General features: G+C 38.5%; 2 protein-coding genes across 2 annotated transcripts in view; both read right to left on the bottom strand.

Moving 5' to 3' along the window:
* LOC114480187 (NLR family CARD domain-containing protein 3-like) overlaps window positions 1-19,324 on the bottom strand; it is a 46,832-nt gene extending 27,508 nt beyond the window's left edge. Inside the window, exons 1-5 of the mRNA XM_028474082.1 lie at window positions 19,204-19,324; window positions 2,177-2,260; window positions 1,987-2,100; window positions 1,802-1,903; window positions 1,623-1,724 (exon numbers count right to left, since the gene is read on the bottom strand). Coding sequence (XP_028329883.1) covers window positions 1,623-1,724; window positions 1,802-1,903; window positions 1,987-2,100; window positions 2,177-2,247 — 389 coding nt within the window. The 5' untranslated portion in view covers window positions 2,248-2,260; window positions 19,204-19,324. The remainder of the gene's footprint in view (window positions 1-1,622; window positions 1,725-1,801; window positions 1,904-1,986; window positions 2,101-2,176; window positions 2,261-19,203) is intronic.
* LOC114480392 (NLR family CARD domain-containing protein 3-like) overlaps window positions 1-24,300 on the bottom strand; it is a gene marked incomplete at its 3' end in the record, with an annotated part of 182,964 nt that extends 158,664 nt beyond the window's left edge. The window contains exon 1 of the mRNA XM_028474512.1: window positions 24,120-24,300. The remainder of the gene's footprint in view (window positions 1-24,119) is intronic.
* Between the last annotated feature and the right edge of the window lie 3,205 nt (window positions 24,301-27,505).

The raw sequence follows: 27,505 nt of genomic DNA, 5'->3' as shown, positions 1-27,505 counted from the left end.
ACATGAGCTGTTCTGTGAGTGAGTGAGCAGAACGTGTGTATTTAGGGAAGGGGCGCTGTGACTAGCCTATCACAAAACCGTCAGCTACCCAATGAGGATTTTCATTCAATCTGAGCACAGATATTGATTTGTATTACTCCTATAATACTCATACTTGGCAAAAGTGCTTTCTCTTTACCAGACACTCGTTTCAGCCGAGTATCTGAGTAATATGAATAATACTAATAGTATTTAACAGGCACAGCTGCTGTAAACAGACTCACTGAGTCATATGTATTGGCCATAAGACAAACAAAAGAATAAAATTAAATAAAATAAAAAGGTTGATGCCAATATCTGGGGGGGTTAAAAGGCTGATAAATCGGCCGATACCAATAGATGGCCTGCTAACCAATAAATCAACTGATATGTGAAAGATTAATATACACAGGATGAAGGAAGAAACATTTTAGGAATATCACTGAAACATTTTTAGTTTTTGAAAAGGTTCATCTGCAGCCACGGGGTATTTTCAAAAATGTCAAAAATCACTGCTGAAGCAAAAAGCTAATTTAGAAATAATTTTTAAAAAATGCATTACGATATATAACTTAAGACAAAGGACTAAACTAGATTTGAATTAACAATGTAGTTGCTTTCAAAACATGCAATACCAAAAAAATAAATAAATACAAGTGTGAAGTGGTTCTGATTAAATAAATGATGGCATAGCCGGGATATAAGTTTTTAGCGCTTTATTGTGCAAGGTGAACAAAAAACACACTCCCAGAAAAAGAGAATAACTATTTACAATAGGCATACAAGGGCACATATAACAAATAACAAAGGACTTCTGGATTACCTTCATTGCACCACTTTTATAGCCCTTGGCCTCTCCCCCTTGTCCATTAAAAACATAATCAGGGTTTCTACCTAAAAACCCATTCATTCCCACCATAACAAATACGTATAAATCGGGACATTTATTATTTACCCATCATCTTTGTCTCTGCCAACATGACGCACTCAGGATGATTAATTAAATTAGTTTTATTTTGGAGAATACAATTTGTGCTGAAGTCACCGATTATGTCAGACGCCGATGTCCTGCATGTGATGGATAAAACCCGGAAGTGTGCGCGGTCCTTGGTTTTAACAGATGGATGGTGAAATGGGAGATGGGAAGTTGTCTAAACTTTATGGATTACTAAACTATGGACATGATGCACCGTCACAACTAGTAAAAATATATATTAGATGGAAACTCAAAATTATTGTAATGAAGAAATTAATTTCAGTGGTAAGTTTATGGGACTAATAGTATCATATGTGACAGGAACATTTTAAGTTATTCATAAATATAGTTCACTCTTAATTTTAATTTAATTCACATTCATAGTGAACACCTTTGACTTCAGTAGAGTTTACAGCGTTCATTTACAGTTTCATTTTTAGTAGGCACAGTGCACTTGTATTTCCTTCATCTGTGAGCCACACCACCGCAAATGGACCAGACTATCCAAATTATTTATTGTTCCCACAGTGGAGAGATGTATTTGTCTCAGCAGCTTTTAGAAAGGAATAGGAGACACTGAAAAATGATGACAATCAGAGACACAAACAAAGACTTCATGTGGACTCACTGTGGGTCAGTTGATGGAATTCCTTTGAAGTTGAAGGGTTGACCCATCGACTGATCACTTTTATAGGACACACAGCTGGGTCCTGGTCCCTGTGTCCTGGTCCTTGAACACACAGAGTGGTGACAGTGAATGACCTGAACCATCAGAAAGATAAACATAAAGACTTCATGTGGACTCACTGTGAGTCAGTAGGTGGAACTCCTTTGAAGACTAGTGGTTGATCCATTGACTGATCACTTTTATAGAACACATAGCTGGGTCCTGGTCCCTCTGTCCTGGTCCTTTAACACACAGGGCTGTGAGTGTGAAGAACCTGAACCATCAGGAAGATAAAAAAAAACATAATGACTTCATGTGGACTCACTGTGAGTCAGTAGGTGGAACTCCTTTGAAGACTAGTGGTTGATCCATCGACTGATCACTTTTATTGGACACACAGCTAGGTCCTGGTCCAGCAGTAGTGAGCTGCTTCCTGGTCCTTGAACACACACAGAGCTGAGAGTGTAACACTGATGGCTCAAAGGTGTGAGTGCTGAGCTCTGATGTGGTTTCACCTCTGAGCTTCAGTCTGGATCTCAAGTTCTCTATATGGAGAGACTCTCTTCACTGTGTTGTCCTGATCCATTGCAGAGACACACCTTCACACAAACACAACAACAACAACAACACAAAGACAATTAGCTGTGGAGTCAGCACCATCACAAACACTCAGGGGCAGATTCACTAAAGGTTTGAGGGTATTAAAATGTGAGCAAATGTCACTCCACGCGCTAATAAGTAGTACAAAGCCAGGGAATCAGGACTGTGCATCTTCAGCGCGTTGTAATGCACCCTCATTCCATTTAGCACGTTTTCCTTCTGATGAATATGCATAGTAGGCAGATCTCCCAGGGGGAGCAACAATATGGGAGGAGGAAATGCAAATAAATTATGCAGGGGAAGCAATGCGATTCATGAAATCTGAAACTGACAAGCAGGTGGCGCAAATACAAACGTATGTGACAGAAAACATAATGGGGATGGAAAAAAAGGCTCCAGTGTGTGTGTGCGTGTGTGCGTGCACCTGCGTGTGTGTTCTTGTGACATCTGTCATTAGCATGAATAAGGTGTCATGAAGGTTGCCATTAAGTGCCATTCGTTACCCAAACCCTAACTCTAACTCAACCCTATTACCCCAGTAGATCCCTCCACCTAACCCAAAAACGGCAACATAGCTAAAAGTACTGAAAGTAGAGGCTTCAATCTTTCAGAATCTGGTGTCAGATCTCAGATGTCATAGTAAAAAATATTCTGTGGGTCTTCAAAAATCAGTCAAAATGCTCAAAAATTGGCTGGCACCGAGGGGGTAGAAATTCTGAAAACGGCTGGCACTGAATGAGTTAATTACAATGAAGAAAGTTCAAATGTCAGGGCACCCCCGATTTTTTGAAAAATTGTGATGAAAATTGCAATCTCGATCCGATCCGAATGAAACTCAGGGATAATGAGTCAATTATGATTCAAGAATTGAATATTTGGATTTTTGACAATTACATCAAATAAGAATTATTAGATTTTTCAAACTCATCCAGAATCAGTATATTGATCCAGATCCCCTCCATAACTTAAATCTTCCATGGTGTAAGATTGGTCCTGCTAACAGATCAAACAATCAAATAGGCGCTGGTGAAAATATTACCTCCTTGGTGGAGGTATGAGTCAGATATTTATTTTTGTAACAAAGCTTTGTTGCAAAAAGTTTTAAATTAGGCCCCATTTATAAAAAAAACAAACATTCGTGGGTTGAGTCCAAAAAAGTGTCCAAATGTTGTCCGTCTTCTCAGGTATCAAACATGTTTTTGTGTTTTATTGATGTTTAGTTGAACTTTAGTTGAAGACTTAATAAAAAAGACAGACACGATTCTTCTAAAAACAGAAGCCTCATTGGCTAATAAAAGAGACATGTATAATACACAGCCCAGAGCCGTTTAGAAAGAGTTGCAACAACTCCGTTCACTCCAATGGGTTCATTTTTTTTACAGCAATGGTGGCTCAAGAGGCTGTAGCTCGAAGTTAATCGTGATTGGTCAAAGTGGGCATGGCTTATTTCAACATAAACAACAAAAACGTATTTCAGCTGAAGTATTATATTGAGGTCGGTGAAATTTACAGGGTATATATAGAAAAGCACACACACCACCCATACCAAAAAGTGCGCCACTAGGTGGCGCTATAAGTGCAAACACAATTTGGCCTGCACCTTCCACATGTTAAATCACATATTTATAAACTTTATCTCCACGTGTTTCCTACATAAAGTCACGTCTTCTGACACTCCTATGGCATATTGCTCTTTGTAAGTCACTACACATCAAAAACCTACTTTTTTTAACTTCTCCTTGGGGTTTTGTCCAATCAGCGTGAAAAAAAAAAAAAAAAAAATGCTAACACCACCAAATCTGAGATCCCTGTTTGGCATGTGACTGTGAGGGTACGAGCCAAATTTGAATTATTCAGGCCATTAGGGGGCGCTGCAAATATGGGAAATTTTTATCTTTTAAATGGCAAGACCGATTTTTACCAAATTTGGTATGACCTTGGGTTGCTCCTGAGGTGATATCTTGAAGTGAATCGTGATTGGTCAAAGTGGGTGTGGCTTATTACAACATAAACAACAAAAAAAAAACTACTTCAGCTGAAGTATTATGTTGAGGGCTGTGAAATTTACATCGTATATATAGAAGAGTACACAGACCACCCATATCAAAAAGTGTGCCACTAGGTGGCGCTATAATGGGTGCAAACTGGGTGGAACTTTTACATCTTCAGAAACTTTCTATCCACGTGTTCAATGCAAATGGCACATTGGTCTGTGTCCTGACGGTGGCCGAGTGGCTAAGGAGAGTTGCTGGTTCGAATCTCACCTGGGCCATTGTTGTGGGATGTTAAGCAAGTCCCTTAATTCCTAACTGGTCCCCAGGTGCTGCAATATGGCTGCTCATCAGGGATGGGTTAAATGCAAAGGGCAAATTTCATATATGTAATTACATATATGAACAATAAAAGCAAAAGCTCCAATTAAATCTTAATATTTATACAGACAGTGTACTGTATAAATATTGTAATTCAATGCAGTTATTGATGAAAAATTACCAAAAATCCCAGTTATGCCACTGGGAATCAATGGATTCAAATTGCCCGCCAATAATTTACGGGGAACAAATTCATCTACACGAATCACGTCCGTCACGTCAAGGCATGAAGTGGTTTAAAGATGGGATGCCATCTTTAAACCATTTCATGCCTTCATAGGGCAACATCTCTATGAGGTGCTGATTGTAAAGTTGTGCATCCTAAAATAAACAGCAACTTTTTGCAACATTTAGCAACAAACCACATTTTAAAAAACATGCTTTTGACCAGATTTACAGCAATATATTTTTTTTTAATTTGTGATACTTTTTTCTCTTAAAAATTTAATGTCAATGTTAAATCTAAATATCAATATAAATTTAAAATCCTAAATCTAAATGTAAATATAAAGCTAAATGTTTAATCTAAATATTAAATGTTAAATCTAAATCTAAATTTCAAATGTTTAATCCTAATCCTGATAACTGAAAGCTCTTCCTCCTATACTACTTCTAGAGACAAATGGAACAACGAGTAGGCCAGCATTTTGAGAGCGTAGTGTTCTGGGGGGATTGTATGGCACTACAAGCTCCTTGAGATAGACTGGTGCCTGTCCATTTAGGGCTTTATAAGTGAGAAGAAGAATCTTGAATTCTATTCTATATTTTATGGGAAGCCAATGCAGAGAGGCTAATACAGGAGTAATGTGATCTCTTCTCCTAGTTTTAGTCAGTACACGTGCTGCAGCATTTTGAACCAGCTGAAGTGTCTTAAGCGACTTGCTCGGGCAGCCTGCTAAAAGAGAATTACAATAATCCAGTCGAGAGGAAACAAAAGCATGGACTAGATTTTTGGCGTCGCTCTGAGTCAGGATAGATCTGATTTTAGCAATGTTACGGAGATGAAAGAAGGCAGTTCTTGAAGTTTGTTTTATGTGAGAGTTGAAGGATAAATCCTGATCAAATAGAACCCCACACTCAAAAAAGGCAAACTGGTGGGCTGTTACATTTACTAAAGTGTAACATGTATAATTAAAGCTATAATTTCATGTTTCCAAGATGAACATGATAAAATCATGATGAATGCATGAAATTTGACAACTAATTGAATTTATTAGATTCATTCATGTTGGCATAAAGTGAGGCAATTGCGTCCTTATGGTGGGCGGGAAAAGCAAAGCGCATATTGAACGAGAAGACCCTGCTCTCGCGATACTTTACGAGGAAACATGGGAAGACGACCTCCTTTGCTGTGCACATGGAATTGGTAAGTAGAAATCTATTGTCATCCATCTTAATGCAAACGAAATACTATGCAGAAATAGCAGTAGTCCATCATTTTCAGCGATATTTAGTCAAAATTATAGTTTGTTTTTAAAAATATTAACAGTCGACCGTCTGACAAGGATCTAGACTGAGGCTAAAGTGGTTGCATGTGCGACAGTTTTTTTTTTTTTTTCCCTTTAATTTTGTGTTTATTTTATTTTGTCTCTGTTTTGTCCACTGACAGTACAATTTTAAAAAAAAGGCGCATCTGTGCGAGTGGTCGAGAAGCTACTGAAGTTTATCAGATGTGCTTTGCACTGGAGGGTGCACCCTCTCATCGCGCTGCTTACAGCAACACCTGCAGGAAACGGGCCTTTGCTCTAGTGCAAGCAGGTAAACCTTACTTACGCTTACTTTAAAATCTGGCCTAAAAACTTGATTTTATTTTGCGGGACGACGCAAAACATACATTTAAATTGTCACGGATGCACGTTAATTCTTGGGCCGAGTTATCTGCTAATAATGCTACCGATTGTTTTCCTCTGTATTCTCCGCTGACGTTTGCTTTGGGCTTCATGCGTGCGTTTCTTGATGCGCCCGATACCACACGCTTGTACTCATACTCGTACTCATAAATGTGGTCTCGATAAAAGTAACTGATACCACTTGGTGTGCGGTGCGGCGCAGCGCACCTACGGGACACTCCTCTCAGGTAAGAGCTGAGAGCAACACACTGGTGAGTTCTTCCATGGAAATACAATATTCCTCATAGAGCGGTTTTACTTACAGATCTCTACCTAAATCAGAACCAGTGCTAGATTTAACCAGAGCTAAATGTTGTCTTTTTGTGCCTCAGTGCTGGGTCTGCAGTGTTTACAAGCCGCTAATGTTGCTAACTAGCCGCTAGCCGGCTAGTTAGCAACATTAGCGGCTTGGGCGATTGTTAAGCCGCTTTACGCATCCTTAGATCTCCGTTTCAACCCGTGTCGAAAGTGCGGATGTCAAACTACAAACCAGTTTTTAAATCATGTTGATAGGCCAAATAGAAGTGGAGTTATGAGGGAAAATGTGCGTGTGTTTTTTTGTGACATTTTCTTGAGATGTCCGTGCAGGAAGACCGCTGCAGAGCGCGTCTAAAACGAAAGCGAAAGTGTTGTGCAGCAAGAAGGCCATTGTCCAATCATAATGTCCACATATAGCGGGAATTTTGTTTTCAAGCGTCAGGTAAACAGAGACAGAGAAAGAGGGTGAGTTGAGAGATTTGAGAAAATAGTGATTATTACTGTGATTTGACTGTTTAGTTAGTGTGTAGTGAGTGAGATTAGAGTGTAGTGTAGTGTCTAATATATTTGTTTATTGTTTTATATCAACACAATGAGGAACAAATAATTAGCATTTCCCTGTCTTTGTGAATCATACTTTTTTGTAAATAGTTGTACAAAATCACTTGAGACATTGCTTCCATTTCACTGTAAATAGCTATATATAACTGTGTTTTTTGATTCATCTGTTTATACGTTTTTGAAATATATAGTTTAGATTTGCTATATAGATTGCAAGCAATAAAATGATTCGTTAAAAATGTTTGACTTTTATGGTAAAAAAAAAACTAACTTTTTCCCACCCAAATTTTAGTTTTCATGGTGGTTTTAGATCCACTGTGTAATACAGTATGCCGTATTAAAGAAAATACTTCAGTCATATTTGGGAGGTTCTCCTGAAAAAAATGATACCAAACATGCAAGGTTTATGGATTTCTATATAAGAAATATAAAAATATATATATATATATATAAATAAATAAATAAAGATAAAATCAAACACAATGAAAAAATAGCAAGTGATTACATGCTTTTTTTCATGGGCATTAATTGATATAATTATTAATTGTTCTCTCAATTTATTACAGCAACTTCTGACCGCAAGAGTGTCCTGTCTGACCACGCCTGTATCTGCCATTCAACTGCATAAGTGCCTGCTCGAAAAATTCGTCGACCTGAAACAGTGAATTTCTTTAGGTGAGGAGATGTGGAACTGTAAGGAGTGTAACGTATCTCTATCCGGTAGATTTGAGCTACTAAAACATATGAGACTACAGCACCGTCATAGGCAACATTACTTTGTGGGACATCTCAGAATGGTGATGTTAAAAAGACACATACATTTATAAGGTGGGGTAACATTCAGAGGGAGAGAGAGAACAGATGAGGGATTGATGAGAGAAAATACATAATAGATGAGTCTTTTGTCCTTATTGCTGTTAAAATTCAGATGTACTCTTGTTTAAACTTACAATATTCTTTTTCCATATTCTTTACACAGTCTGTTGTGTAATGGCTGCTCCGGTGAAGCTCAGAATTATACTAGGAGACAACAATTCCCAGAGATTGATTCTTCCAGTTGGGATTCCAGAGTCTGTCAATGAACTCGCACAGCAAATTAAGAGACAGTGTGGAATAGAAGGGGTTTTCAGGCTTCAATTCATGGATGCAGAATTTGGGAATGAATTCAGCAACTTGCTGTCAATATCGGATGTCCAGGACAAAGGTACCATTAAGGTCATCTATATTTCAGATGCCCAATCTGGTGGCTCCACACCCCCTCCCTCCGCACCACCTCTTTCCTTAGCTTTGTCGTCGTCATGCTCTCCAAATGACTCCTCCGTTTCATCTGGTAGCTCTTTTGATACAGACATACTATCTTCTCCCGAGTCCACCTCCTCAAGATCGACTGCATGGCCAGTGGTCTTCCAAGTTCCCAGGTTCTCCTATGATGCTGAGCTACAGCTGGACAGGGCCAATGCTGCTTTCAAAGGAACTGGAACTTTGTTCAATCCTGATGTGAAACTAAAATCTGCCATTCTTAATGGCTTAGCTGAAAAGATCATTCAGTACAAAGTGTACCTCTCTGACTCAGAGTTTGACGACGTGGCAGAAGCTCTTATATCAAAGCATCCATGTTTGAAAGAGCCAGGTTCTGTCTCTGGATATGGCGGCTGGAAGGCAAGCTTGAAATATAAACTCGCTAACTACAGAACAAAGCTCAGGGGGCTTGGGTGCCGTGAAGTTACATTGAATTCCCTAAAACAAAAGCCTGAAGGCAAAGTCAGTCCTGCCTATGGTGTTAAGAGGCCAAAAAAAGCAGAAGTAAATTATTGCCCAGCCTATACAACTGATGAAACAGCAGAGACGCTAGAAGTGATAAGAGTGGCTCTCCTGTCAGAAATACAGAAAAGAAACAATGACGACAAGGTGGCGAGGATGATGGACAAGACCTTCGCACTCAGAAGGGAGGAGCTAGTACGAGAGGCACCCATGATTGCAGATTTCAAAACAAGGTGGCCGGCTCTCTTCCATGTGCGTGAGGTAAGAATGAATGTTTGATGGAATAAACTGATACTAATTTAATACACAGTGCTACATTAGAGAAATGCAAAACTCCTTAAGAGTAAGAAGATGTACTGCCATATCAAATGTAACACTGATCTCAAAATAGGCAGAGTTGAGTCCTGTTTACCATTGTTGTTTTTTTTTTTTTTTTTATTGTTGTAGGTGAGTTCCGAATTCAAGAGAATCACAACAGCGCATCTGCAGTCAAAGTTCTTTGCTGAGCTGGATGCTCACTCTGCAAATCTGCTCAAGGTGTATGCCAAGAAAGGTGGTGTTCAAGGGAGAAAAATCAAGAACATCATGGTACCCATAACCCAGGTATGATAATGATGGAAAAAAACAAAACTGTTCAACCTGTACTGCTGTCATATTTTTAAACTTAACCTCTTAACTCCCACTTACACCGAGCACATTATCTCTTGTTCAGCTTTACCCAAATCTAAAAGCTTCTCTACTGGAGCTTACAACCTTATTGACTTTAAAAACTGATCTGAGACTTTGTCTCGCAATATCGTCACTTTTTCATCATATTATTGGTGTTTTTGTTGCATTTTTGTAGCCTTTTAATGCTTTTTGCTGCGTTCTCATTTTCACTTGTGTCTCATTTGTCTTTGTTGCTTTTTCATATAAATTTTGGACGCTTTTTTGTTGCGTTTTTTTGTTGCTCCTTTGTCGCCTGTTTTGCTGCATTTTCATCCTCATTTACGTCTCTTTTTTGTCGCTATTTTGCCGCTTTTTTGATGAAGCTTTTAGATTTGGGTCAAATCAAACTGGAGAACATGTGCTTAGTTAAAGTAGGGGTTACGATTTAACTGAAAGCCTGACCATTGTGGAAATGGCTAATGTTATAAAAGTAAAGGACATGCTCAAATCAATTCCTGTACACTTTCATAAATTTAACTGAAGAGGGTAGATTTACAGGAAAAAAGCTTCAGTTTGAAATTGTACAAATAAACTTTTATGAAAAGGCCAGACTATTCATGACGGGTTCACAATCCTTTGGAGAACCACTGTATTCACTACTACTCTAATCTCTAAATGGCTTCAAAGTTGTGACTTCCTGTGAAAATAGTTAAAAGTTGTCTAAACTTTGTAAAACCTTCTCTGCTAGAAGGTTGAGATGGTTTTCCTAACGTTTGTTTTTTTTTGTTTTGCATTTCCTCTCTGATCTGAATACTTAGACGGACAGCATTGACGTCAGACGAGAATGCGTCCTCAAAGGTCTTTGTGTCTACTTGAATGACGATCCGGAGAAGCTGTTTAAGGAATACACGGTATGTTTATCTTTTATGTTTGCTGAGATTTTGATCATTTGGTATGAATGGGGTTTCCTCTGGGTTCCAATCAGCTGTAAAATTTGGATACCTTCTGATTTGCCCCTTCCTTGTTTCCTGTAACACCTCTTGTGATGCCTCCACTGTGGGGGCTCTTGGTGCCTCTTCAGTTTTTCAGAAGAAATGTGTAGGTCGACTGTCAGTGTTGGTTTTATTAGATCTTAGTGCAGCTTTTGACACTATAGATCACTATATTCTACTAGAGAGATTAGAGAAATTACTTGGAATCACAGGGACTGCCCTAAACTGGTTTAAGTCCTACCTATCTGATAGGTACCAGTTTGTACACGTGAATAATAAGTCTTCTGTGTACACTAAAGTAAGCTACGGGGTTCCTCAGGGCTCTGTGCTAGGTCCAATCCTCTTCTGTATCTATATGATCCCCCTTGGTAATGTTATGAGAAAATACTCTGTTAACTTCCACTGCTATGCTGATGATACCCAACTGTATGTATCAATGAAGCCAGGTGAGACAAATCAGCTATCTAAACTTGAGGCCTGTCTAAAGGACATTAGGGCCTGGATGGACCAAAATTTTCTTCTTCTCAACTCAGACAAGACTGAGGTCATTGTACTGGGCCCGCGACACCTTAGAGAAACCTATGCTAGCCTAACTGCCCTAGATGGCATTACTCTGGCACAAAGCACAACTGTTAGAAACCTTGGGGTTCTATTTGATCAGGACTTATCCTTCAACTCTCACATAAAACAAACTTCAAGAACTGCCTTCTTTCATCTCCGTAACATTGCTAAAATCAGATCTATCCTGTCTCAGGGCGACGCCGAAAAACTAGTCCATGCTTTTGTTACCTCTAGACTGGATTATTGTAATTCTCTTTTAGCAGGCTGCCCGAGCAAGTCGCTTAAGACACTTCAGCTGGTTCAAAATGCTGCAGCACGTGTACTGACTAAAACTAGGAGAAGAGATCACATTACTCCTGTATTAGCCTCTCTGCATTGGCTTCCCATAAAATATAGAATAGAATTCAAGATTCTTCTTCTCACTTATAAAGCCCTAAATGGACAGGCACCAGTCTATCTCAAGGAGCTTGTAGTGCCATACAATCCCCCCAGAACACTACGCTCTCAAAATGCTGGACTACTCGTTGTTCCATTCATCTCTAAAAGTAGTATAGGAGGAAGAGCTTTCAGTTATCAGGCCCCACTTCTCTGGAACCATCTACCAACCACGGTTCGGGGGGCAGACACCCTCTCTACCTTTAAGGTTAGGCTCAAAACATTCCTCTTTGATAAAGCTTTTAGTTAGGAACCAGCTCATAGCTCATAATTAAGATGCAATAGGCATAGACTGCCGGGGGGGGGGGGGTCTGGCATGCTCGGTTGGAGAGAGGTTGGAGAGGGCGTTAAGAGAGAGGTCATTTAGGTTAGAGAGGGACCGGAGAGGGTCCCATTCCTCTTTCAAACACTCCCTCTATGTCTGCTTCTTCCCTTGTGTGTTTGCTCCTGTACTCCTTCTGGCTTTTGTCTTGCAGGTCCGTGGGATCCTCAGTGTGGAGTTACAGAGACTCAGCGGCTCTGTCTCCACCCTTTTCTCTGCACACACCCAACACAGCATAACGTGGATGGCTGTTCATCATAGGAATGGGATCCACACAAGGTTCCTGCTGCTTAACAGAAGGTTTTCCTTGCCGCCATGATGAATTCATGTTGGGTGTGGGATACATATGTATGTGTATATACGTATATATGCATATGTGTGTATCCATAAAATGAAGAGTCCGTCCTTAAGACTGCTCTACTGTAAAGTGCCTTGAGATACCATTGGTTATGATTTGGCGCTATACAAATAAAGATTGATTGATTGATTGATTGATTGTAGGTCTCAAATGTCTTTAGCTCAGAGGGAGTTAGCTGCTTGTTAAAATTTAAAGAAGCTACATAGTTTATACATAGTAATAAGCTTTTTTTATTCTTTAACTCCTTCTGTCTCTTCCTTCCAATCACTTAACTTCATGTCACAGAGACATGAAGTTAAAGAGATCCATGTCTGGACGGCAAATGAAGGAGCTTTGTTAATGTTTTTGTTTTGTTTTTTGTCAGACGGCTGACGAAAACATTGGAACGGCCATGGCAGAGACGGTCTTTGGAATCTTTGTCAGGCGACATGAAGGAGCACAGCCTGGTGATGACCCTGAGGATGTTGGAATCATTCTGGAGGGGGTGGAAGTACTCGATGGGTTGGTAAATGTGCCTTATGCTGTGGCAATGTTGCTTGCTCTTGTGTATGCTCTAAACTTGAGCTACCCTCCAGAGCTAAAATATACCTTTGAAGCATTGCAGAAGATCATAATGGAACTAGATGGAAACAGACTATCCAGGAAGATACAAGTTCTCAAAACATTGCTTTGCCGTTAGTCAAGGCGCTCCGATGACGGTTAAATGTGAAGGAGTCCCTGACAGATTGTCAAAACCTCTTACCCCCGCCTTAACCGAGTGCATTTTCTCCAGTTCTGAGTTCACTGACTTTAGGCCTCATTTGAAAACTACAAAATGTATCAAAACAAATCTTTTTCCTCACGTTGTTGCTGTCTGTGACTTTTTAAACCCTTTTTTTGTTGCATTCCTATCACTTGTGATGGGAATGGTCTGTTTTTGACACTTTTCTGTCACTTTTTCATTGCTTTTTTGTTGAATTTTCATATTTTTGTCACAATTTTGTTGCTGTTATGAACTTTCCAGCTTTTAGATTTGGGTAATGCCAAACTGGAGACAATGTGCTTGGTTCAGGTGGGGGTTAAGTACTTTTATTTTTCTTAGTTACATTTGAACTGGTTTTATTCTGTAAATCCCCTAAATGTGGTATGAACATGTTCTTCTGTTAACCTGTGTTTCAGTAAGTTCAACAGCACATACAGGTGCAAAAACTGTTGCATTATTGTTTATTTGGAGAAAAAAGTTTTGTGGCAGCATCTACATCTAGGTTTTTTTCTTTCATAGCACTAGGTGCTATAATTCATTCTCTTGGCACTTAAAAAAAAATGTTTGTTCTGTGGCAAGCAACTGTTCGTGTAAAACTTTGCACTTTTGAAAAAATACATTTTTATGGCAATATCTACTATTTGTCTTTTCTTTCTACCCATGACACCAAGCAGTCTGTAGTCTTTGTTGATACTATTCACTGCAAACCTTTAAGTGTTTACACTTGAATTGCATTCTTTAAATTACCTTAATTAAATCATGGAAAGTATTTCCATGTGATTTAATGGCTTTTTTTCAGCATTAACCATTTCTGTTGGGCTAACTTATTTTACTTGGGTTGGATCAACTTAAGATAGTTTTGTAATTTCACTACTGTCAAATTAGTGGATCTAATACTATTATATTTAGTCAGTTCTAGCCCTAAGAACCAAGTTAAATCAACCCTAATGAATTAAATTGATCCAACACATCTAAATTAAGTAGGTCCCAAACCTAGAAAATAAGTTAAATCAACCCTAATATATAGTGTTGAACCAAGTCAAGTGCATCAAGTTGGACTAACAAAATTGCTTAATGCTGAAAGAAAGCCATTTAATTATATGGAAATACTTTCCATGATTTTTTTATGTTCATTCAAAGAGTTGTTTTTTTGAGTGCAAGGTTTCTAACAGTTGTGCTTCGTGCCAGAGTAATGCCATCTAGGGCAGTTAGGCTAGCATAGGTTTCTCTAAGGTGTCGTGGGCCCAGTACAATGACCTCAGTCTTGTCTGAGTTAAGAAGAAGAAAATTTTGGTCCATCCAGGCCCTAATGTCCTTTAGACAGGCTTCAAGTTTAGATAGCTGATTTGTCTCACCTGGCTTCATTGATACATACAGTTGGGTATCATCAGTATAGCAGTGAAAGTTAACAGAGTATTTTCTCATTACATTACCAAGGGGGAGCATATAGATACAGAAGAGGATTGGACCTTGCACAGAGCCCTGAGGAACCCCGTAGCTTACTTTAGTGTACACAGAAGACCTATTATTCACGTGTACAAACTGGTACCTATCAGATAGGTAGGACTTAAACCAGTTTAGGGCAGTCCCTGTGATTCCAAGTAATTCCTCTAATCTCTCTAGTAGAATATAGTGAGCTATAGTGTCAAAAGCTGCACTAAGATCTAATAAAACCAGCACTGAGAGTCGTCCTTCATCTGAAGCCCAGAGTAGATCATTAGTTACTTTAACTAAAGCAGTCTCTGTGCTCTAAAACCTGACTGGAAGTCCTCGAACAGGTTGTTGTTTTGAAGAAATTCACAAAGCTGAGCCGCCACAACTTTCTCAAGAATCTTTGAAATAAAAGGAAGATTAGATATAGGCCTGTAGTTTGCTAAAGTGCTGGAATCAAGAGTAGGTTTTTTGAGAAGGGGTTTGATTACAGCTACTTTAAAGGACTGTGGCACGTAGCCTATTGATAGGGATATATTTATTGTCTCCAACAAAGATGGGCAGACCAGGGGAACAACTTCTTTAAACAGCTTAGTTGGGATCGGATCTGAAAGGCAGGTCGATGGTTTGGAGGATGAAATAATAGAGTTAAGTTCCTGAAGTCCTATATGTGTGAAACAGTTTAGGTTAGGCCTATTTACATTTAATGGTACAGCAGGCCCAGGTGAAGGCAGGGAGTGGCTAATTTTATCTCTAATCTTATGAATTTTATCGTTAAAAAATGTCATAAAGTCCTCACAGCTGAGGGCTAGAGGAATCATGGGCTCAATAGAGCTCTGACTTTGTGTTAGCCTGGCTACAGTGCTGAAAAGGTACCTCGGATTATTTTTATTTTCTTCAGTTAGTGAGGAATAGTATGTAGATCGACTATGTCGAAAGGCTGTCATGTATTTACTATGGCTTTCATGCCAGAGTATTCGTGACTCCTCTGTTTTATTGGAGCGCCACATTCTCTCTAATTTAGGGGTTCCTCAACAACCTCTTGGACATATACAGTGGGGAATGCAAATACCTGTTGGAGAGCACCGCATTAGACCCCAGATTTCGAAGTCTGCCCCACCTAGAAGAAAACCAGTGACTGGATGTGTTTCACAGCCTGAAGGAAAAAGCTTTGCATCTGCACAACCAGGTATTTAATATTTATTTTACTCTATTTCTCTGAATCTGTACATTAATTTTTAATGACTTGGTTTATTTGACTTGTTATTGCCTGTATTAAATGTATTATGTTATTTATTTATTATGTTTGTTATTGCCTGTATTACATTTATTATGTTTTATTTATTTATTTTTATTATGTTGTGTTTGTTATTGCCTGTATTGTTATGCTGTCTAACTGTTGCTCTTTTTCTATTACTGCTTTTTAGTCCCATTTCAATGTGGAGAAAACGGATGGGGATGGCGCCAGTGGCCCTTCATCTGCAGCAGAACAGTCTGTTGACCACACAGACACAGCAGAGGTGAGCTGGCACAACCTCCTCCCAAGAAGACGGCCTTGGAAGACCTCCTGGGAGGGACTTTCCCCAAAGCAGCACGTCCCAGCAATGGAATTGATGCAGAAATGGATAAATACAAAAGCTGTCCACTCAAGTGGTGGAAAGAAAAAGGTCCGCTGTATCCACTTCTTTCCCCTCTCGCAAAAGCACGTCTCTCCATACCCGCCACCTCTGTCCCCAGTAGGAGGGTCTTTTCAACAGCAGGGGACATTGTGAATAACCAGAGGTATCAGCTTCTCCCTGAACATGTAGACATGCTGATATTTCTTAAAAAGAGCATGTGAAATCCCAGTTAAGAGGAACACAGAGAGGAAAGGGAGGAATGAGAGAGAATGAAAGCCATAGTTTGTTTATTTATATTATTTCTTTGTTATGGGATTTGTTTTAAAGTGAAATTGTTAAGGCACAAAATACATTTTCAGTTGCACTTAAAAAAAAGAGTTATTAGGCAGTTTTGCATAGTTTACTGTAGAGCCAGAATATAAATTAATATGCTTCTTTTTTATTTGTAATATTCCTTTATTTACTTCATTCAGGATTTATTTTTAGTTAAATTGCATTGTTTTGAATAGTTTATCAAGGGATTCATTTGACAATGAAAGATAAAGGAAAATAGAACAGTATTTTCAATTTTAAAAAAAAGTAATTTGTCTACAGTCTCATTTTTTAAAATAAATTGTGAAAGAATCGTGAGAGATGCGTATCGGGAACCCAGTATCGTGAATCAAATCGTATCGGGGGTTGAGTGAATCGTTACATCCCTAATATTTAACATTGAGATTTATATTTAACATTGGCATTGGCATGCACAACTTTAGAATTGGCACCCCATACATCAGTGATATATTTTTGTAAATGTTTCTTTCATTGTTTTCTATCTACTTTGTGTGAATCAGGAAGCCCTGTGGAGAGAGGAGAGAGAGAAGAAGAAGCTGACAGCCCTGCAGGACAACATTTCAGGCCTCTACGACTCCTTAGACGTAGTTTGGACAGTAAGACGCAATTATTTTATGATATCTCAGATATTCTAGAGGACATTATTCACTGTTCTTTGATGCATTGCTGGATGTTGTGTTGATCACTTGTACTGGGTTGTGTTTGCCTGGTGTTGTCTCAGGGACATTTGCAGCCTGTGGTTTGGTGCTTCCTGTTTCCGCTCTATCTAGGCTGTAATAAACTGTCAGTCTTACACAGGAATCTGTGCCTTTGTTCATGTGTGCTGTGTATCTTTATCAGTTTCTAGGTCCAAATGTTTTGTGTGTGTGTGTTTTTTCTAATAATTTAATTTAATGTGGCTGACCAGTAACTTAGCTCTGATCAGTCCACGAAAGACAGGTAGATTTGGACAGAGACTGTCCTATTGATCTGAGTTAATGCAGCAACACAGTCTGTCAATCAGTCGATCAGCACCATTTAAAGATGATCTACTGACCATCATCCAGCAGGTCTGACCTCCTGAGTAGCGCTGTATCACCACACTCTCATATGTGAACATTGTGCCATCACTGCGTATTTATTACGCATCAGCTGATTCTGGCCTGATGCTCCTCCCATCAAGAAAATAAAGACAATGTGAGGGTGATATACATGTTAAAAACAGCCTGTATGAACCAAAACAGAAACACACTGTATATCAGTCAAAGGTGTTCATCTATAGAAACATTACAATGAAGAAATGAAAACCTGTATCACTGAAATAGTTCAATCATACTGTATGTTTACAAACCAAGCTCCTTTTTCAAAGAACAATGTAGAAAGAACAGTTACAATTACGTCTTCAATTACAACTCAATTACCATTACAGTCACCAACATTTTTTCCTATTACAATTAAAATTACAATTGTTATTTTTCCCCTTAGAGTCAATTACAATTATGTCCTCAATCACTAAAGTTCAAATGAAGTTAATCACAATTACTGAGCCATTAATAAATAAGCCTTATTAAACCTAACCTTCCTTTTGTGTTAGCTTTCTGTTAGCATCTCTAATGCTAACAGGTCAGTTTGACCCATGTCTTAAATCAGCTGTAAAATACACTAATAAATATTGTCTATCATCGAAATAGTTTCTCATCTATTGATTACCTTGTTAGGCTTCCTAATCAATGAAAATAATATTAATAATATTTATGGTGTGGACGTGTGAGCCTTTTTTCTGTCAGCACTGTAAACCTGAACGTTCAAAGTCATTAAATAGATTAAGTAGTTTATACTCAAAGTTATAGAAAAAGTTCTACTAACTTCATTATGTCAAGTTGGTGAAACAAGTTCTTTCTTTCTTAGTGACTTTAATATTTTTTGAGTAAATGGAATTATATTTGTTTATAAGTAAACATAACTTAAAAACACAACTTAAGTTCAATTTAATATAATTAAGTAATTACATGCTAAGAATGATACAGTTATTTCTGTTGTTTTAAATAAAGATTATTAAAAAAAAAAAAAAAAAAAAAAAAACTTACTTCATATAGGACTTTAATATAAATGTTATCAAAAAGTACACATAGCCAGTCATCAAACCTTTTAAGTTCTGGAAAAAAAATATTTTTTAAGTTAATCAACTTTAAAAAAAAAAAAAAAAAAAAAAAATCAGGCAATTGATTGCCTGATTTTTTTTTAGTTGTGGTAACTTATTCATGTTTACAGTGAGTATAGCATAGATTTAACTTATTTAATGGTAAAATGATCCTCAAGTGAAGTGAAAACCTGCTATGAAACATATTTTAATCATTGTTAACTACAGGTGTGTGTAAGCCATAGAACTGTAAAATGGTTCCACAGGTTTACGTTTCATTAAATTGTAATTGACAGTTTAAAATAAATGAAAATCATGACAATTACAAAGTCAAATTTTCTAAACTCAATTACAATCACTTATGATTACGACAGCAACATATTTTTTCATTTATAATTCTGATTGTAATTGCGTTATAACTGTAATGAATAATGAATTGTAATTGTAATAGCAGCAGATGTTTGACAGCAGTGGATCCACATGGTTGAGTCAGTGTGTGATCAGAGTGAAGCTGCTCATCAGACACTCACTGATTCCTCACCTCACATCAGCCTTTTCAGCTGCTGCTGTAGAGAAGAAGCTGCGTCTGTGTGTGTCTGTCACCAGCTCACAGTGTGAAAACAGCAGAGTGACGTTAGCGTCCAACCTGCTCACTAACACTGCTCTAGTCTCATGTTGAAAAGGGGAGGATCACTTCTGCAATTCCTGGACCTCGTGAGCAGCTGCACGTTTTTATAAAAAGTGTTATTTGCCCTCGTCAGCATGTTTTGCAACGTCTGTACAACATTCACCATAAATTTCATCAGCAGATAAACCTAAGAAAACAAGGAAGTGCAGACCTGTTTCCCTGTTTCTGTGTTAAAGACGTGTCTCATGAAGAGCCATAAAAATGTCAGAAATTTTATTTCCAAACGTCCACTGCCTGATTTCAACCACAGATTCTCAAAAATAACAGCTTTCGAGCTGCATATGTACAGGCTTGTTTCAATATTTCCCCCATTCTAAATGTGTAGGTAATTCATAATCATTCAACATTCCTGTTATATTACTGTAACACACATATTATCTGTCCTTTTTTATATGTTGTTGACACATCACTCATTGTGCAGATGTCTATAAACACCACACGTTTGATTGTAACAGGCGATGAGAATAAGATATGGGCAGTGACAGCTATTCACACACACACACACACACACACACACACACACACACACACACACACACACACACACACACACACACACACACACACACACACACACACACACACACACACACACACACACACACCTTTCTAGTTTCTGAATCTGGGTGAATAAGTTAATGTGTAAGTGTTTGGGAGTTTTGATGTGTTTCACAATGTGTTTACTATCACATGATCTTGTGTATATTTCAGCTCCAGTCACGGTAAGGTTTCAGATTAAAAAAATAAATCTATAGTTAATTGTTGTAATGATGAAATAAAGTAATGGGGATGATAAGGTTTTCATTCGTTTTTTGACGTATTTATCAATAATCACGTGTAACGGCAAGAATATGTATCTCAACATTGTCGTTTGCATTCCCTAAGAATAATAAAAGGATAACGTTCTAGTAGTAATAAATTACAGTAATAAAACTGGGGCCAATTGCTGAATCACTTGTGTGTGTGTGTGTGTGTGTGTGTGTGTGTGTGTGTGTGTGTGTGTGTGTGCGTACGCACGTTTGATGTATGTCTGCAGTTCTACTAAAAAAGAGAAATGAACATGTGAGAAAGACAAAAGGGAATTGAATGAAGGAAGTAATCATCATGTCTCCTTCAAACTAAAACTACTTTGTTGTGTGTAGGAGGTCATGTCTATGACAGATACCATGGAACGCTTTTTGACCACTTCTGGTCATGAACAGTTTCCTCTTCCTTTCAAACAGAGACAAAGGAGCTGAGAAAAGGAATTTACGACTGTTTGTACTTCCCCCACTGCTTATTGAAGCACATGGCTGAATCTTTTCCCTTTGTGTTCTGCTTTTCTACAAGAATTAACAATGAAACATCCTCAAAGCAGACACAAATTTCTGATAAAAATTTGAAATGTATTTTTCTAAACTGTCAATAACTGTTTTATTCACAGGAAATGAGGAAACCCTTCGAATAATTGTCTTTACAGTTAAGTGTTTTAAAGAAATATCTCTCATTTAACTTTACATAGAGCAGATCATGTGTGGTATCCAACTGTTTGGGAAATTTTGATATTTACTGTAATTCTGCTTTGAAAGTGATAATTTAACTGTGTTCTGATTTATAACAGATTTCTTTTCACAAAGAGGTTTGTCATTCAAACACAAAGTCACACCTACATAAGTCAACACCCACAACTCATCTAAAAAGCATTCTGATTGGCTCCCGTAAAACGTCAACCAATAGAATTGCGTAAACCCAGATTTAGTATGACATCACTAGTATAAAACTGGAGCGGAAAATTCAAATCATGGGATTTTGGTGGTGCTGGTCACTCTGGCCCCATTGCAGTGTATGTTTATTCTCGTTTGTCAACTTTTATTTTCTTTGTAACCTCAAAGTCTTTTCTTTCATTAGACCTTTTAAATAAGTTGAGGATCCCAGAGATAAAACCTCCTGTTCCAACTGAAGACGCTGAACACTGAACCAAGAACCAAGCCTGAAGGAGCTGAACACTGAACGACAAGAACAAAGTCCTGCACGCGCTGAACAAAGGCCAGTCAGACCTAAAACAAGTCATAACAAAAGATCGGTTACATAATGTGGATATCAGTGAGTCAAAATAAGTGAATAGTTGTGAAACTGTCTAATTTATCATCATGCTTGTACTCATGCTAATAGCCTGTAAAATAAACATGTACCCATTGTAAACGCTGTGTTTTTATTGAAATTTAAACTTTTATTAAACCTCTATCCTGACATCGAGCCCACTACAAAAACAGGGAACTGTAACAATGAATTAAAATAAAGTGATTGAGGACACTTAAAACTCAATTCTAGATGGCACCTCTGGCATATTAAAATTAATAATTAATATTATTGAATATGAATTACCCTTTGTTCACCTACAGGGGCACCTTTAGTGTAAGACCCACCAGTTTTCCGTGTTTCTTCTCAATAGTAGTATGTTGGATGTACATGACATGTTTCTGTGTAATTAATTTTCCTACTGGGTTTTGTGTTTTTCTTTACCAAAGGAAGGTCTAAAGACAGGGGATGCTCGGGTCCATTTATTATCTCTTTGCTTAAGTCCAACATTGGTGCAACCTTTAATTTCATCAATTTATCATGCGCATGTCCTGTAGAATTGAACCAGGGAAATCGCAGGTGCTATTTTACTTTGCACTCGCAAATATACCCCTTTATAACTCACGGAGTATGTACATCCAACCTTCAAACACATACTAATTTGGCCATAATTGACAACTCTACTTAAGCTCCCACTATGAATACCAGTGACATGCCGTCAGGGTAGGCAAGGTAGGCAGTGCCTACCCAAGGGTGAATTGATATTTTGATTATTTAATTCTAATTTTTTTTTTTTTTTTTTTTTTTTTTAATTATCATATAATTATAAATTATTTATTTTTCATTTCCAATAGCCTACAGTACCTATAAGTTTGAAAGTGTCTGCATTTTGTGCGTTTCATAGCCCAAATTACTAAACAGCGTGTCAGGGCCAAAATTGTTAGTTATGTTTATTAACATATTTACTCATAGACCTTATTCTTTTTAAGGCTTTAAGTTGAGACTTTTCATTTCTGCTGTCTCATGTTTTCTGCTCTCTTCTCAAGGTCAGCTTCCCAAAACACATTTTATCCCTCAGACACAGAGGCATCACACATTCACATGCGTACACACTCACATAGTCACGCATACACACCCAATACACATCCATTCATACACACAAACACCATACACGCACACACCTCTAACACTCACGACAATCAGGAGATACCAGAGAACTGGTTGTTTTGACCCAAAGAAGAAACTGTCTCTTTTCACCCTCCTCAATCACCTCCTCTCTGTCCTCTTTATCTCCTGGGGGGAGGAGGGAGGGGGACTGAGGGGTAATATACGTAATGAGTTAGAACTGTGCCACTCGATCATCGGACGTCCGCCCGGGCGGTCACTAATTTTGTCCATCTTTGTACTCTTTTTTACTTAGTTTTATAATGAACCTTTTTTATAAAATCATCAATGCCTCGCCTGGACTCCATCACTCAACCAGAGCAATAAATCATGTCTCCAAATGAGGTCAACCGCAAATTTGCCGTGACAAGCGCTATTTCCTGGAACAGCTGTAGTCTTTTTTTTTTTTTTTTCGCGCCGCTGTAAGGCAGAGGGAGGCCACGCCCCCTCCTAAAGGCACGTTGCTCCTCTGCCTCCGTTCTCATTGCGTGATTTTACGTGTTTGCGCATGCGCAGTCAGGTCCCCAAGATAAAAACCATTTACATACAAAGGCAGTGTAGAGAGCTGCCTTTGCACGTAACCGCGCTATGCTAAATGCTATACGTAAGTTCACAGTACATTAGTGAATTGATATCACATGACCGCTGCTGCTACGTTCTCTAGCTAGTGGGCGGGATAACACTACAGTGTGGATGACAGCGCTAGAGATGATAGAGAAACTTTGTTTTGATGAAAAACGACAGCTTTTAAAAGATGGAGACCAACACCTGAGTTACCAGAGCTTCAGCAAAGGTAAGGACAGAACATGTTTCATACTTTTCACAGTGAATGGAACAAAAGGAAGGATTGACTTTGTGGATGCTCCTCACTGAGGATGTTCTAAGTTGTCATTTTCTCCATGTTTCTGTGTTTCCAACACAAACAACAGATGTGCTGTCGTGTCATGAGATATATCTTGTTGGGAGAGTATGGAGGCTATATTAAATAATTGTTTATGTTTCTTTAATGGCGTTTATGATGTTGATTTTGTTAGATGGCTAAACACTTGTTCATGTGGATCTTATTGGCTTTTTTCTTTCTTATTATGAATTTTATATTTTGATAAGCGCATTGAGATGACTTTGTTGGAAATTGCTTTATACAAATAAAATTACTTTGAATTGAATTAACACTTGACAGCAGAAACATATGAAATTGTCATTGGTGGTCTCGATTTGCAACGTGCCTACCCAACCCTAGTGGTCACGGCACGTCACTGATGAATACATACCTCCAAAGGGCACTGTACTAGTAATGTTGAAATTACCATTTTTCCAGCATAAAATCTGTGGCCTTCTGGAGATCAAACTGGTCCGTATTTGGCCCCTGAACTAAAATGAGTTGGACACCATGGTCTGGGGCCTCCAAATCACTAGAACAGCCCCTGACTGCAGGAATCACAGCAAAGCAAAGCAGCAGTGTCTCCACCTCTCTAATAACACTAGCTTAGCTTAGCTTAGCTCAGCTTAGCGTAGCTAATGCGAAAGGAGGAACAGGATAAACATACCTGTCAGGTGGATGGGCAGGTGAGCTCTAACGCAGCAGGTGAAGTGGGGCAACGAGGCAACAAAGGGCAACAGCAGCATTGAGAGCAACTAAGAAAATGCTGTTGGTCTCTGAGTGTGTAAACACAACAGTTCCAAACTACACACCTGCTCCACTAACTAACCACAGACAAGAAGCTGGGACACAAGCAAGTGGAGCGGAGCCAAAGCTGAGAGCAACAGGTCCAAAGTTGATGTTTTATAACACCTGGGTGATACAAGCCAATCAGAGGGAGGAGAGAGAGATCGCCTGCAGGAACGCCAATAATCCTGTTATTAAACATCACACATTTACACTATTTTACACCATTAAACCTGTGTTTGACCCCAGGGTTGGCCTCAGAACAACATCCACCACTTAGTTCATTGGATCCAGAAACTACTTTTTATATTTATTTTTAGCATCTCATTTACTTTTAGGTGTTTTGATTAAATGTTGAAATATTATATTTGGACAGCTGTGTCTTTAATAATAATAATAATAATAATAATAATAATATTATTATTATTATTATTATTATTATTATTATTATTATTATTATAACACATTTTATTTAAAAAGCACTTTTCAAACAATAAAATGCAGCTCAAAGTGCTTTACATAATAATAATAATAATAATAAAAAAGAAACAAAACACCCACCGCCCAAAACAGACAGTCAAACGTACACAAAACAACCCACAGGATGAAAATAATGACACAGTGATGACAATGGCACGTGCACGGCTACAGAGGCTCCATAAGAACACACCATCACAGGAGCCGTCTGGACCAGGAGATCAAGAGTGCTCCATGAGGAAACACTGGATGATAAAAGAGATCATTAAGGACAATAAAAAATAGTCAAAGGATACAACAAACTGTAGTCCTAGAACAACATAAAAATACGATAAGATATAATACATGATAAAATTAGTCAACTAGAATGAAATAGACACAATAAAAGTATCAAATTAAATAAACAAAGCTTAAAATAATAATACAAATAATTATTAGTTAAAAGCTGATGTCTTGAGTCCACTCTTAAAAACATCAAGACTCTCAGCAGCCCTGAGGTGCTCCGGCAAACTGTTCTACAAATGGAGGCCGTAAAAATGAAGTGATGCCTCACCGTGAGTGTGTGTCCAGACTTTAAGAATTACTAGAAGGCTAGTGCTAGAGGACCTCAGGACCTGAGTAGGTTCATATGGTAAGAGCAGTTCTGTGAGATAAGAAGGCCCAAGACCATTACGACACTTAAAAACCAGGAAAATAACCTTAAAATCCTCCTAAAACACACAGGGAGCCAATGCAGCCATTTTAAAATGGGTGTAATCTGTCTCATGGTCTTCAACAGGACACGTGCTGCTGAGTTCTGTAGTAATTGTAAACCTGAAATAGTGTTTTTAGGAAGACCAGAAAGCAGGGCCTTACAATAATCTATTTTACTGGTAATAAAAGCACGCATTAACGTCTCCGTGATAGCCTGAGAGAGAATAGGGACGACTCTGGCAATATTTTGTTTATGATAAAAACCCAGTTTTGTTGTTTTTAATATGAGGGATTAGGGTAAACTCAGAGTCCAGAATAACTCCAAGGTTTTTAAATTGTGAAGAGGGAGTTAAAGATGCGGCTTGTAATTTAGGTAAAAGTTTCTCTCTCTGGGTCTCAGGACTGATAAGTGAAACCTCAGTTTTTTCCGGATTGAGCTGGAGAAAGTTTTCAGCCATTCATGATGTGATATCTATGATACAGTTAAAAAGAGCATCTATTGGTGTCAACAGGAGACACGAAAATGTACAGCTGTGTATCGTCAGTGTAGGAGAACAAAGGGTAATTATTTTCAAAAATATGAATTATTCATTTTAATATGTTTTGTTTTGTTGTCATGTACGTAGTATATATATATATATATATATATATATATATATATATATATATATATACAATCAGCTCCTTAGTCTTTGTCACATTGAGCTGTATATGTTCCGCTCACTCCATGTGACAAAGCTGTCCACAGCAGCCCTGTACTTTACCTCGTCCCCCTCCCTGATACATCAAACCACTGCAGACTCGTCCGAGAACTTCTGGAGATGACAGGTGTCACTGCAGTAGCTGAAGTCCATGGTGTAGGTGGTGAAGAGGAAGGGAGAGAGTACAGTCCCTTGTCAGACACACAGTGCCACATACTTCTCACCCAGTAGAGCCGGACGGATGGTGTTAAAAGCACTGGAAAATCAAAGAACATGACTCTCACAGTGCTCACCCCCACGTCCAGGTGAGAGTAGACACGGTTGAGCAGGAAGGTGATGGCGTCCTCAACTCCAACCTTGGGCTGTTAGGCAAACTGTAGTGGGTCCAGGTGTGGTCTGATAGATGGTCGGAGCTGCACCAGGATAAGTCTCTCCAGGGTCTTCATGATGTGGGAGGTCAACGCAACCAGTCTGTAATCCTTGGAGCTGCTGGGACGTGGCGTCTTTGGAACAGGAACCAGACAGGATGTCTTCCACAGCACAGGGACCCTCTGCAGACTCAGGCTCATGGTGAAGATGTGCTGGAATATTCCACAGAGCTGTGAAGCACAAGCCTTCAGTACTCTGGGGCAGACTCCATCAGGTCCTGCAGCTTTTCTATAGTGGAGTTTGACCACTTGCCTTTTCACCTGGTCAGCTGTGATGTTTATTGTGAGGGGAGCAGCGCAGTGTGGGGGGAGGGGTGTCAGTACAGTCCAAAGGTGTGTGGGTATTCAGGGAGCCAGAGGAGGAGGTGAGAGGATGGTTCATTCATATATATATATATATATATATATATATATATATATATATATATATATATATATCTATATATATATATATATATATATATATATATATCTATATATATATATATATATAACAACATCACGCTTTTCTGCTGGCAAGTGTTAATCAAACAAAATCAACATCATAAAACACCATTATTATATCTCATGACACGGCAGTACATCTGTTGTTTGTGTTGGAAACACAGAAACACGGAGAAAATGACAACAACTCAGAACAGCCTCAGTGAGGAGCATCCACAAAGCCAATCCTTCCTTTTGTTCCATTCACTGTAGAAAGTACCAACAATGTTCTGACCTTACATTTGCTGAAGGTCTGGTAGCTCAGGTGTTGGTCTTACATCTTTTAAAAGCTGTCGTTTTTTCTCTAAAGAAAGTTTCTTTATCGTCTCTAGTGCTGTCATCCTTCCTGTTGTGTTATCCCGCCCACTCGCTAGAGAACGTAGCAGCAGCCACGTGGCATCAATTCACTAATGCACTGTGAACTTACCTATAGCATTTAGCATAGCACTGAGCATGTGCAAATACATAAAAACACGCTATGGGGC

This window comes from Gouania willdenowi, chromosome 18 (genome assembly GCF_900634775.1).
Source record: "Gouania willdenowi chromosome 18, fGouWil2.1, whole genome shotgun sequence".
NCBI lineage: Eukaryota > Metazoa > Chordata > Actinopteri > Blenniiformes > Gobiesocidae > Gouania > Gouania willdenowi.
The sequence above is the reverse complement of the archived record's forward strand: the minus strand, read 5'-3'. Positions and strand labels throughout refer to the sequence as shown.